The sequence below is a fragment of the Augochlora pura genome, chromosome 11 (assembly GCF_028453695.1).
Source record: "Augochlora pura isolate Apur16 chromosome 11, APUR_v2.2.1, whole genome shotgun sequence".
NCBI classification, from domain to species: Eukaryota; Metazoa; Arthropoda; class Insecta; order Hymenoptera; family Halictidae; genus Augochlora; species Augochlora pura.
In genome coordinates, this window is record NC_135782.1 from 9,104,985 (window position 1) to 9,118,120 (window position 13,136).

The 13,136-nt window shown below is 42.3% G+C and overlaps 1 protein-coding gene across 1 annotated transcript in view; it reads left to right on the forward strand.

The window, feature by feature from the left end:
• Positions 1-9,814: 9,814 nt before the first annotated feature.
• Positions 9,815-13,136, forward strand: part of Lim3 (Lim3 homeobox protein) — a 63,825-nt gene continuing 60,503 nt past the window's right edge. The window contains exon 1 of the mRNA XM_078194121.1: positions 9,815-10,097. Coding sequence (XP_078050247.1) covers positions 9,815-10,097 — 283 coding nt within the window. The remainder of the gene's footprint in view (positions 10,098-13,136) is intronic.

The window sequence follows — 13,136 nt, forward strand, 5'->3', positions numbered from 1 at the left end:
AGATATGTATTAATCAATTTAAAACAAGAATTACGTTACTTCTGGTTACCCCATACATGTATTGTATAAGACTATGCGTTTCCTATGCATATGAGATTATGCTTTCTGTACTATAGAAGATTGTGTTTTCCGCTGGTAGCATTGGTTCCCGGACTTCCATCCCTCGCAATATATTTTAATAATCGAATTCCCGTAGAAAAATTCTATTTTCAACTTACCGTTTGTAATTAGGGGAAACTGCAGACAATACAGTCTGATGTAATACCAAGATTGCGAACCTTAATTGAATTAAAGAGTACGAGATAAGAAACAGGTAGGATATAATTACATGTTAATGCTACGTTCTGTTAGTAGGATTTAGGTATTAAGTAATTACGAAAAGAGATTGTATCCTGTCTTAACAGTGGAGAAGTATTTTAATATTGATACCGCGGTTCAATAACTAAAATATGATTTTAATAAAGAGAAGCGATACTGTTCGCATGATACAGATGACCCTTATGCTGACAATCATTTCACAAGAAATCACTTCATCGACGTAATCTTATCGGCAATGAATTTCGTCGACGATATTCAACCATCCACGTATCTACAATAAATTATCGACAACGATTTTTCGATCATTTTTATTTATCGATTATTTTTGCGACGTTCTAATTTTTATTTTTCATTTATCATTATTTTTATTCGGCTACTAATATACTTTATAATGACTTCTCATCGAACATTTTTTATTCGGATGTAAAATTAGTAAAATATTTATTTCGAATTATGTTCCCTCGGGATTACAATGGTTTCCTGAGTGTGGATACAACAGTATCGCTTTTCCGCGAGAGCTATTTATACATTAAAACCTTAATTATCCAGGCCTGCAATATCACCATTCTTTATCAAATATATCCACGCAACCATTATTCATATGTTCAATCTAGAATATCCCAAACGCAAAATGGTTCTCTGTATAAATTAATAAAGTCTAAGACTGGTACTCTAACTAACTGTTCCATTATTTGAACATTCGTACCACTTCGCTGGGCCCGGACAATCGGGTACTATTTGTTATAATTAAACTGCGACACTTTATTCCAATGTATGTTTTGTTTTAATACATATTGTGTGATATTTTACGAATATATTTCTTCTACTATACTTTTCCATTTTAATCAACACTTAGGAAGGGTTAATTTATAATTCACTCAACGCTTTTTACTACGGTTTGATCCGCACTTTTTTACCTTCAACAATTTCATGGCTAAAACCAGACAATTTCTATTTCTTGTGTGTCTTTACTTATTTATTTATTTATAAACGGGTTTAATCCTTTGGTATAATGAAAGTACCGATGAAAAAATATTACACAAAGCCGTTGTAGGTTTCTCGAAGCTACATAACATTAATTCTAACAGATTAATTCTGACAAAGTTTAGGGATCCGACAAATATGTTTACTTTGTGAAATATTCTGCTGTGGCTATTGAAATGACCATCGATTTTATGGAATTCTAGCCGAAGCATTAAATGATATCTTAGCATAGTCAGAATCAATTAGGATTTCAAAGAACAGTCAAAAGCATTCCACGATGCTCAAGAGAATAAACAAATACTTTCATTCCTAGACTTTGCTAACGGAAGCACCTGTTTCGACTTGAAAGAAATGAATAATGTTCATAGTCAAAGAAGTTTTTCTAATTGTTCATTCGCAAGTTGAACCCAAAGTACCAAGTAGCGATTGCCAACACCTTCGATGATCATAACTCTTCAACTGTTTCGTCATCGTCGGTCGCGTGGAGTTCCGGCAATGATGAGGACCCCGGTCCATCCTTCGGACCCCTTGATACACTAATAAAGTAGAAAGTAGCGACCACGGAATGGGAATTAGGTTATGAGTACGAAAGTACGACGGCGAGGGTCCTCGAACGGCTCGAAAGTATCGGAGCGTCTCGTTGGAAAATAAAGAAAAAAAAAAAAGAGAAAAAAAGAAAAGAGAAGGTTTTTCGCAGATCGCCGCTCCGCCATCGGAAGTTTCCTTTTTCTCTCTCTCTCTCTCTCTCTCTCTCTCTCTCTCGTTCCTCTCTTCCCGCCGAACCATCCAGGGAAAATGCTTCGCGAGCCCCGGCTTGGAAAAATGTAGAGCACGTTGACGTTGGAGCAAGGGAGCAGACGAGAGGATATCGAACCGGCAAGTCCAGAGGCGGAGTCGCCCCACCGGGTTTCCATGGAAACGTGACACTCTCTTTCGGGCTTTTCGAGCTTTTCGAGCTGTTCAAGCTTTTCGAGCTTACTATGCTCGCTCTCTCCCCAGTTTTTGCACTCTCCGCATCGCATCGGCACCATGGGCCGCCGTACGATCGGACCTCGCCTCCGAGAACGATATTTCTCGTTATTTTTCTCAAACCGAAGGGAAACATTATTCGATTCCCCCAAAAACTGATATTGCTGGCTGGCTAGTTTATATCCCGGAGTTTTATTTCACCGCGATACCGTTCCTCTTCCGCGGATACCAATGCCGGCTTTGCTTTTTAACCGACGCGACGCCTTCGGTGTTGCTACCTTTCTGTTCAATAAGAAACGATACGACTCGGTCACCTCGATCATTTCGCCGACAATCGATTAAACGAGAAGTTTTCGTCGATATTATAGAACCTCGGTTATCCGAATCCAACGGTGAAACACAGTCTTATCTGCTTCTTTATGTGATTAAACTTCTGCTTTTTCTAACGCTTCTTTTATCTTACAATTTTCTGGATACTGTAGAGTCTGCTTCATGGGAACGAAATAATGTTTTATCACAATTTTTCGTAGCATGAAACAGTAATTTTTAAGAACAACAAATACGTGAAACTTGTTTGGATAATAAAGAACTCAGACATTTATACCTGAAATGTTAGTTTACACACATTCGGTAGAAAATAAAATAAAATACACAAACATGTCTAAATATATGCAGAAAAATATACATACGTCTTTAGAATAAATTAAGAAGAAAATAGCAATGTTCTGAAAGTTTTTTAATTTGCCTAAACTTTAAGATATTATATCGTCAATTTTATACCATAAATGTATGAATAAATGAGTGCAATTTCAAGCAGTAGGCAAACGAGAACTTAAGAATACCGATACAGCACCTGATTAAACTGCTGAAGGAAAAAATAAATTCTTATTGCAAAAATATTCGCAGTCGGTTGATTGCACTGGGTCAGACTTAAATCCGATGCGCTCTCATGCATTGTAACTTGCTTTCAAAAATTTGACGATGGCTACGAAAGTTGTCCTTCTTAAATAAAATTGTGTTCCAAATTCGCAGGAACTTTTTCCACCACCTATCATCGTTTTAAGAAGCAATTCAGTTGTCTGAAAAATAGAGCCGACATTTTACGAAATTTCTGGTTAATTCTCGAACAACTTGGTGGCCCGAGGGGGCACCGTATCTAAGATTCGTAGCCGCCGAATTACGCGCGAATAACTTTCAAGTGGCCCGCGCAAAACGTGGTAAAAGCTAACGTTGCCGATATCACGGCTGGACGTGACTGCGACGGCAGTCCGAGGTCGAGGAACGTAGGTTTAATTTCGTTGAGTGCATCCAACGGGTGATCCGACGGGTCGACGCTACCCTCTGGATGTGTGTCTATTCAGGAACATGTGCAAGTAAGTCGTTATACGCGCGCGCGAGCGAGTAATAGCGATGGGTATTCAATGTACCCTCCGGTTGATATTCAAGCAAATCCGCCGTCTTAACGTTTTGAGTGCTGTTCGGTGTTCATTGTCGAAGACGGTGGTTCGTAAAATAACGGGACCGGTTCAGAGAAATGCCAACAGTACCCGGAATGTTTAACTTTCGGGAAACAAAATCGTGGAACGTTTGAAACCATCCTGAGTCGTCAGTAATGACCAAAAAATGAATCATGAGTATCGGCGACTGTTTGGATAAGTACTACTTTCACTCTGGAAGGAAAAATGCCACACTCTGTATATATCTGTTGAACAGTAGTGCGTGTAAAGTTTGCAGAATGATGTTGCTGTTTAAATATTTTCCTGTGTAAAAATTTAGAGATTCGATTTTTCCCATGGAAGCTCGGAACCAGTTGATTATATAATAAACATTGTCTGTATTTATCGAAAAAAACTCACTGTTGCAAAAATTGTTTTAAAATAGTATCGCGATAGGAAAACGAGAACTCTTCGATTATTACATATGGCGCGCGTTAGATTTGCACTGGAGTTTGATAACTTCTTACAAATAATCGAGAATGAAATGTGACGCGAATGAAACGATCAAATTCGGAGACTCATCGCTCTCCCACATTCTTTTATGACAAAAGATAATCCATAACGCAGCAGTATTTTCTTATGCAACGTTGTCACTTAAAAAGATTGATCGCCCACAGGAACTGTAATTATGTAATTGTAACTGTGAAGAAGATTAGAACAACGACAGCATTACGGTAGAACCTTTGTTATCCGAACTAATAAAGAGAAGATTTAAATGATATAACAGCTACTTAGATCAAATACTAAGTGAAATCCTCGCTGATTTGTACAGTAAATCCTATTGCATATGAATAGCTTTAACTGGAGCAATTTATTCGCGAAACGTAATTGTGATAATACTGATAACATCGATTTCAAATATCACAGATTCGGATAATTGAGCCATTTATTTTAAAGGAGGCTTAAGTCTATTAATATTACAATTTAAGATAATTTATGGATTTTGCGTTTTAGGAAATTTAAAAATATTTTTAATTGATAACATAGTAGCATAATATTTTTATGTTTCTAAGAGTTTAAGACCCAGGGAAAAATTCTTTGTTGACCAAATGAATATTGTGTTTGTACGTCTATTGTTATAGAAATATAAAACTTATTATACAGACTACTATAAAACTATATACCTTAGTATACAAATTACTATACAGCTACAAAACTTATTATACAAATTACTACGCAGCCATTACTAATACTATTACAAATATAGCAAACACGTTGATATTGCAGTGGTTTTATAGCAAGCTATAACGACGGTGAGTCTCGTCTCCGATATGAGTAAGTAACACGAAGCAGTAGACCCCATGGCAGTGATTCACCTAGCTACAATAAAAATATGTCTCGCTCCCCAGCCCTGGCGAGAATCAAGCCGAACCGAGTCCAGAGAGTCGAAGTGCCGACTTAAACCACCCCCACATACGCCCGACGCCCAAAGGGTAGGTTGGACTTGGATCCGACCAACCCGTGGCCGCCATTATTGACCATCGGTCTTGATTAGCACGACGATACTATTCGGCCTTCCCCGTTTCGCAACCTTCAACATCCTACGAGCGTCGCCGAGCTTTCCATTCCCGTTACACATCCTTTTTGCGTGCCATTTGTTTCTTTCACTTTCTACGCAAACACGTCCGAAAACACTCTGCGTCTACGAGAAGTGGAAGCGAGAAAGAGCCGATCCGGTACCTCGTGTTACTTATTCAAGATTCTCGTTGTAGCACGCTTAATTAATGGAGACTTCTTCTTCTTCTTCTTCTTCCGTCTTCCCGTTAACTAAGGATGAATTTTCCGAAGATTTGAAGTACCCTCGGTAGAATCTGCACAGCCGGCTCGAATTCGTGATGGTGGTCTTTATTAAACGATACTTGGGAATGATGTTTCAACCTACGTTTTAATGTCTCCGGAAAAAATTAGCTTCATTATTCAAGTTTCCTGGCGATTTAAATATTTCGGTACAGTCAAATATTCACTCGTTTGCGACCATTTCCAGGTAAGTTTAACACGCGTTGGTTGAATTTATTACTGCTGTTTCATTACAGACATGCAATCGGGCAAATGGAATGCATGACGTATTCATATTTCACTTTTTGCGAATTGCTCGTTCAAATCTCGAGAAAAATTATTTATATTCTCGTATGGTTCTTAGTTATATAGATAGTATGCTCATATGGTTAATAATGATATATACATATATAGTATGCTCATATGGTTACATACTTATAATGATTTCACTGTTTTATGTTACACATTTTTTACCAAAGTGCATAAAACCCGCGGTCGACAAATTGCAAGCGATTAATAACCCTTTTATGAAGATACCGTCTGTGGCTGCATGCAGTAGATTAGACTGCGGATCTTTATGCAAATTTTCATTTCCATTAATCATCTTCTGAATGTTTAAAGAGTAGGCAAATTTCGACTAAAAGGTTCCTTACGACGAACGTAAAATAGTAAAACAATAAATTTCCATTAACATTCTTGTTTCTTTTCACGTTTCAGAAACATGCGCGTACCGTAAGCGCATAAAAATCCGCAGCTTAATAACGATTCGTAAAAAAAGAAAGGAATGAAAGGAACAATGAAAAGTAAGAAGTAAAATTTTGTGAAAGATTAAAAGATGTAACCTAATCCGTACGAAATTAATCCCGGTGACCGTTCATTGTCGCAAATCTTTGGGGGTCGCGCCACTGTCTAATCGAGGTACCGTGCGGCGAAATAAGGAAGGGTCTCGCGAGATTTTTCACGTTCGACTTTGGATTCGATTCGGCTTGGCGAGCGTGCACCGCAAATCACTCGAAAATCTTCTAACACGACCGGCCGGTGTCCCCCGCGCGGTTTCTCGCACGAGGGAGACAGGTTGCGGCGCACGCGTGCCATCATCGATACCCCACCAAAGTTTCCCCCCTTTTAGAGCGAGCCGGTACGAGACGGCTCGGTGGTGGCCGTCGATGGTAGGGTGGAAGCCTCTCCTCCGACAGGGCGATGCACACGGTTTCACAGAACGTTCAGAGCCACCTCCACCTTTCTATGCGTCCCTCCAAGTCCCTCCAGGTCCCTCCGGGTCTCTGATCCTCGTCGCTGAAGCCGGGAACCCCGCGAAGTCGGCTTCATAGTGTCGCGGTACCCGCTAATCAAATCGCGCATTCCGAGATCTCGCGGTAGTGACCTCTTTCCGGACACAACCCTTAAAGCTCGTCGTCTTCGGACCTCGAGGAGACGAACGTTCGTCGACGGGCTTGCGCCGGACATTGCGAACGGTTCGGTTAACGGGACAATTTCTTCCAGTGCGATACCATTGTTACGCGGTCGCACGTTGCGCCAGCCGCCTATGGACAACAAACAACTGTGCACGCTGTCGCGAATGAAGACGATAAATCATCGAGAACAGGATACGAAAGGATACGCCGGTGATTTACATTTGTTTTCGTGGATGTCTCGCAGATTCTGTACGGTGGACGCTATAAAAGGCAAAGGCGGATTAATTCAGGGATCGGATGAACACGAGGAATTTTAAGACTCCGCAGGAAAAATCCGGCAACGGACACGGCGGAAAGAAAGTCATCGACAGTGTGCGCGCGGCAGATAATATCATAGTCGGCTGAATGGACGGGACCGTCGGCCGATGACGAGCCTCGGACGGGTTTGTTGCACCGATGCCAGAGAAAAAAGGGAAGAAGAGCGTGGCAGGACGAAAATCGCGATTCAAGAGCCGTGGAATTCGCCGTTTCTTACCGGTCGTTGGCGGTCGAGCGTATTCGGGTCGAATCGCCAGACGAAAAGGAGGCCCGGCGACAAGCGACGCGACGCTCGGCCGGACCCCGGCCGAAGGTATCGCCGCTACGTGATTCATTCGGTTTTTCTCCCTATCGGCATTCGGGATTTACATCGGGCCCCCGGGCCACGATTTCCATCGACACGCGTGTAAAAACCGCGCGTTCCGAGCCCGGCTGGCCGATCAAAGGGGAACGGTGGAGATAGGCGCGCGGCTGCGGAGGAGATTAGAGGATAGAAACTAAACAAAGCGTGCACGCCTATCGGTGATCTTCGCCGAAGATCGTCGATCGACCGCGATAGTCGGATCGGTCGCGACCAGTTCGTTTCCAACTGCAACCATTGAAATTCGTATTAGGATCGGGACACGGGCAGCGGCCGTAAGAAAAGCATCACCTTTAGCGGCGTTCCCTTGAATCGCGGCTCCGCGTCGGCGAACTCGTCGCATTCTCCACGGTGGATCGGCGACGATTCAATTCTCAATTAGAAATTGAAAACGTGTTATCGTGTTATCGGTGTTCTATTTTAAGAGACTCTTCGCGAGAGGAAACAGAGGCGAGAGCAAACCGTTTCGGAGCTGTTTGCTTCCCCGGTTTCAACATCGTGTCTCCGCGAGATAATTGTATAGCAACCGCGGAAACTCTTCGATGCACTTTGCATCAGCATATTATGAAATCGTCGCGCGTACTGCACGAGGGATCTGTCGCGTAGAGGGTGTCAGGGCGACCGGAGATAATCTCAAGCGAGGTGGAGGACATTGTAATGGAATAGTTGATAAAGCGGGAGAAGAGGAGACGTCGCGGCTCGTTTTTATGAAGAAAAATCGCCGCAACATAGCCAAGGTTATGGTCGAGATAAACCGGTGCTTGTGAACAGATAAGACGTGGACTGCCGCTTTGAAGGCTAGCGCGCGAGAGATCGGACGAGTGCGTGGCTGGTTAGAGGTCCGCTCGGATCGCGTCGGGAGGTGTTGGCCGTTAGATCGGAGCTCGATTCACGATCTCCATCTGTCGATTCGATCTGTCTCGATCGAGCTGCGCAGCAGCGCAGACATTCCGCCGGAGAATGTCAGTGATGCCCGACGTTCGCTCTCCAACAATCGTGGCTGCTTTGAAGTGACAGTTTCCTGTTTTGCCGGACGGTTCGATACGTCGCGATTCGTGTGACACGTGTACTTACCATCGTCCAAGCAAAGGATCGAGAAATCAAGTTACCTTGATCCAAGGTCTCCCGTGGGAAAGGATTGCGCGGAGCGACGGAACGACGTCGCCGATCGCAGTTAATAAATCGCGGGACGCCGTCGAGGACGCTCGATCTCGTTGGTTATTAAGCTCTTGCAATCGTGGTTTCCCAGCACCGCTTACGGTGACCGCCGCCTTTCTTTTCGAAAACCCGCAGACGGTGGTATTTACCAACAAGCCATTGAACCGCGGCTCCAACCAGCAGCGCGGCCCTCGCAAAGATTCGTAAGCGTTCGCCAGCCAAAGCTCGGTGATCCAGCGCTCAGTGATCCATGGCGCGGAGATGTTGGCGCTTCCCTTACACGCGATCATACACGATCGTTGAACTAACAAGCTGCCGCGCGACTTCTCTCTTGTCGAGATAGACAAAGTCATCAGGTGACAGTGGCACAAGACTCCTTGAAGACCGATCGCCATCAGTGTATACTTCGCGACAAGATTACGACGAACTTTGGACAATCGCCCGATAAAGAAGCGCGTTATTTTTCTCTTCACGACACGCAAACCGTCGATCAAAGACAAAACCAGTCGCCTCAATTGCGACCCTTCCGACCATCACAAAGAGCTTCTTCGGTAAAACTGATCGATATTGGCTCTCCGATGATCTGCATCGAATTCGAAATGACCGTGGATTGTTAGATGCTGCGGCAGACTGACGTAGCACCGTGACATTGAAATTGTGGAGTGAATGTAGTTTTGTGTGCGTAGTGCCCTTCGGTGAACAGCTAAAAGAACTCGCAGCAGACTTGTCGCAAGCTTGAAACTTAGTTACCTCAGTTTCCTTCATAGAGACCTTCCTAGAAGCTCCTCGAGATTTATCGAAGGCTGGACTAGACGGTGCTAGGAGAGGGCTTAAGCTGTGAACTTGAGAAAAGCGAGAGAAGGTACCTGTTCCCACGGCTGCTGCTTCCTGCTCTTATACTGGAGCTGTACTTGCCGTACGCACCACTGCCGGGGGGTGGCGGAATCCTCCCGGCGGTGAGCAGCGGATCCGCTTCAGGAGGGTGTCGTCCGGTACTGTTGGGTGGCGTCGATTTGTCGATGTCGGCGGCAGTGCAGCCGGTCGCGACGCTACCGACGCTACCGACGCTACCGAGCACCGGTCCGCCGCCGCATAATCCGCTCCACCATACACCTGGGGTACTTCCGTTGCCGCCGTCGTTGGGATCGGCGACGGTGATGATGCCGCGACCACCGACGAGCGCCATGCCACCTTTGGGACCCTCTTTGCCGCCCTCGCATCAGGACGCCGCCGACTTGGCGGAGGCTGCGCCCAACCAGGACGTCCTTCTGGCTCTACTCGCCAGGAACAAGAACTTAGAAGGTAAGGATTCTTGGTGTGTTTTTGCCGTGCCAGCGTGCCCCCTTCGGGATCCCTTCGAGTCGCGGTTTTGCCAGTCGGCCAGCGATCCTCGCGATACGTTCGATCGATCGGGGAATAGGGTCGAGACGCTTTCAGGAGTTTCGGCGAACCTTTGCCGTTTTGCTTGAACGAGGATAATGCGGGATCATTAGCGACGCTTAAACTGCGGATTTAATGCATTTATGGGGAGATTTTTGGGGATCAGATACGTAACAAATATTTGAACAGTTGGGAAACAGTAATTTATTATCTTCAACTCATTAAAATTATTAGCCCTCTGCATTCGAAAGTATCATATTCCAAAATAATTTCTACATTATTAAACTTGTTTATATCGAAAGAAATTTTTAAAAGTATAACTATTGTACGAGTTACAAGACTCAATTCTACATGCATAATATGCACTATCTCATAAAAAGAAAATATTGTAGACCAGAAAAATTAGTTTTGATGATTTCGACTGCAAAGAGACAGATAAGTGTCTATGATGTATTTTCTACAGCATTTAATGCAAACAATGTTTATTTTGCATAAAAATCCGCAGTCTAGCTCTGTGGGTAGAGATTTCTTGCATGATAAAGTTCATCATGCTTTAATATCTAGGAAATAATGTTTTCCATAAGTTGTCACATGGAGTTGTAATTTGTCTCTTAAACTTTGTCCTACCGGTGGGTAGAATTTTGAATTTGATCTTTCATAACTGACAGAGAAGCGAGAACGATAGATTTTTACTTGTAGTCAAGAAGAAGTGTCCAATCGACAATAATTCTAGGAAACAGAATTGGTTGGTTTAGCTGAAGTAGATTGAAAATGTTGAATGAACTTGCATGACAATTGATGGAAGAGAAGGTTATTGTCCTTCGAGTGTAACTATCTTTTACAACTTGTTGATTTATATTGACTAAGAGCAGAAAGTCATTAATGCTGGTCAATAATTTATGTAGCTGAACTAGTTGTCTGTCAACTTCTATTTAGATAAGTGCTAAAGAATATTACGTTAATTAATATTAGTATAGCTACTACTTTATTACATATACTTCATTGCCGAATTATTAGTTTTATCGTTATACAATAATGCAATAATACCCATTTAAAGAAGTAAGGTTTGGAAGACACTGATTACAGGAATCTGTAAACGCATTTATTGCAAAACAATAAAAGCGTTAGGAGAATGAAAAAATAACATACCTTGTACAATAATAGTAACTGTTCTGCACTACCCCATAAAAGTGAGAAGTTAATATTCATTTAGATTTTGTAAGGCTTTTGTTATAAAACCTGCTCCAACAATGGAATTTATTCAAGCATTCCACACGAGAATGTTTCTAAAGTTTGTAGAATTGTGAAACAAGGAACCGTTTGTTTTAACCGTAATAGGATTAGTGTTAACATGATTAAGAAAAGGGAATATTTAACAACCAACAATGACAGAGTCTCCAATAGTTCTTTATATAACAATATGAAAAGAAAATATCAATTAGAAAGCGATTGTTAGTCCTCGCAACTGTTAAAAGATATTGTCGATGATTGTACGTAGGTGACGATGCGTCGAGGAAGAAGGAAACGACAGCATTTCGACGACTAGTAAAATTTTCAGAGAAATTAAAAAATGTAGCTGCTATGAAATTAGTATCGATTTCGTGTCTTCGCTCACTTTCGTGAATCTTTAAGAGGAAGACGCCAACCACCGAACGGGAATTAATTGACGAGAGCCAGATTTAGATTGTCGAAAGGAACACGTTGCAATTACCTTGGTGGATTCATTGAACCATCTCCGAAGAAGGGGGAGCACTAGTTCTCGATGACTTCGCCGCTATCACGGTTCTCGTGATATCAGGTCAGGTTGAAAATTTTTCTACCACATTACGCGAACAGTGGCTGGCTCCCGATAAGAACTCTCGATCCAAATGATCGATAAGATTAACGTCCGTCTCGAGACGGCGCGTTTGTCACATTTGGGCCACTTGGTTAACTTTTTATATCGATCTCGAAAGATCCAGTTTTTCTGGACTGGTCGAACAAAATATAATTCAAATTGTATGGAGAGTAATTAACGTGGTTCGAAAGCGTAAAGCAATTGATGTACATTGTCAAGAGTTCTATTACGAGATGATTTATGACAATCGCTTTTTTATCAGCGAAAAAGCAGCGTCGCACATTATCTCTGTATTATATAGATTAGGCGAAATGAACATGTCCGTTTTGTACTATTGATGATTTTCTCTCGATAATTGAAGGTGCAACATTTACTACTTTTAATACCGACGATATCTGCGAGCGTGATTTAATCTTTCATTCAACCGAATATATTACGATCGCAACAATCTCCTGGAATGCATCTTGTCAACAACAGTCGATAAAATAACCGGTGCTTTATTGCTTGCTTAACAATCTTTGTCTCATGACTCTCTCTCTCTCTCTCTCTTTCTCTCTCTAATCAAAATTAATCATCGTCATGTGTTTGAAGTAGAGGTCAGATAATTAACATTTAGATAAAATCTACTTTTTCTGGAAATTTATCGACGATATATTATTACCACTTTCCCATTGCAAACGAATTTGGGAAGATACGCAGTCTGTTTCTGTATCTTTGCATCGACGAATTCTTGACGGAAACTGTCCGTTGATTGGGTGATTTCAATCGATCCTTGCTACATGCTCTTTACGCGTGAAAGAGGCATGTCTGAAAGAACTCTCGCACAACGCATCTTGCGACTTGTACTTTTTTCCCGAAGGTTTCAAACGCCTTTCAAACGCGACGAGAGTAATGAACGGTGTTATTAGGCTAGAAATCTGATCGTTCGTTTTACGAAGATACAAAAAGTGGGTCAATCGGCCCAAGCATTGAGCATGTAACATTTCCAAAGCGGCCGAAAATTTCAGGAAAACCGAGGACACGAAAGAGGTGTTTTAAAAAGAAAAGAAATTGTTTGCAGAAAATTTAATTTTCGAGAATCGATCATCTCAAACGTGATCGAAAATATTACATTCTAAGCTCGA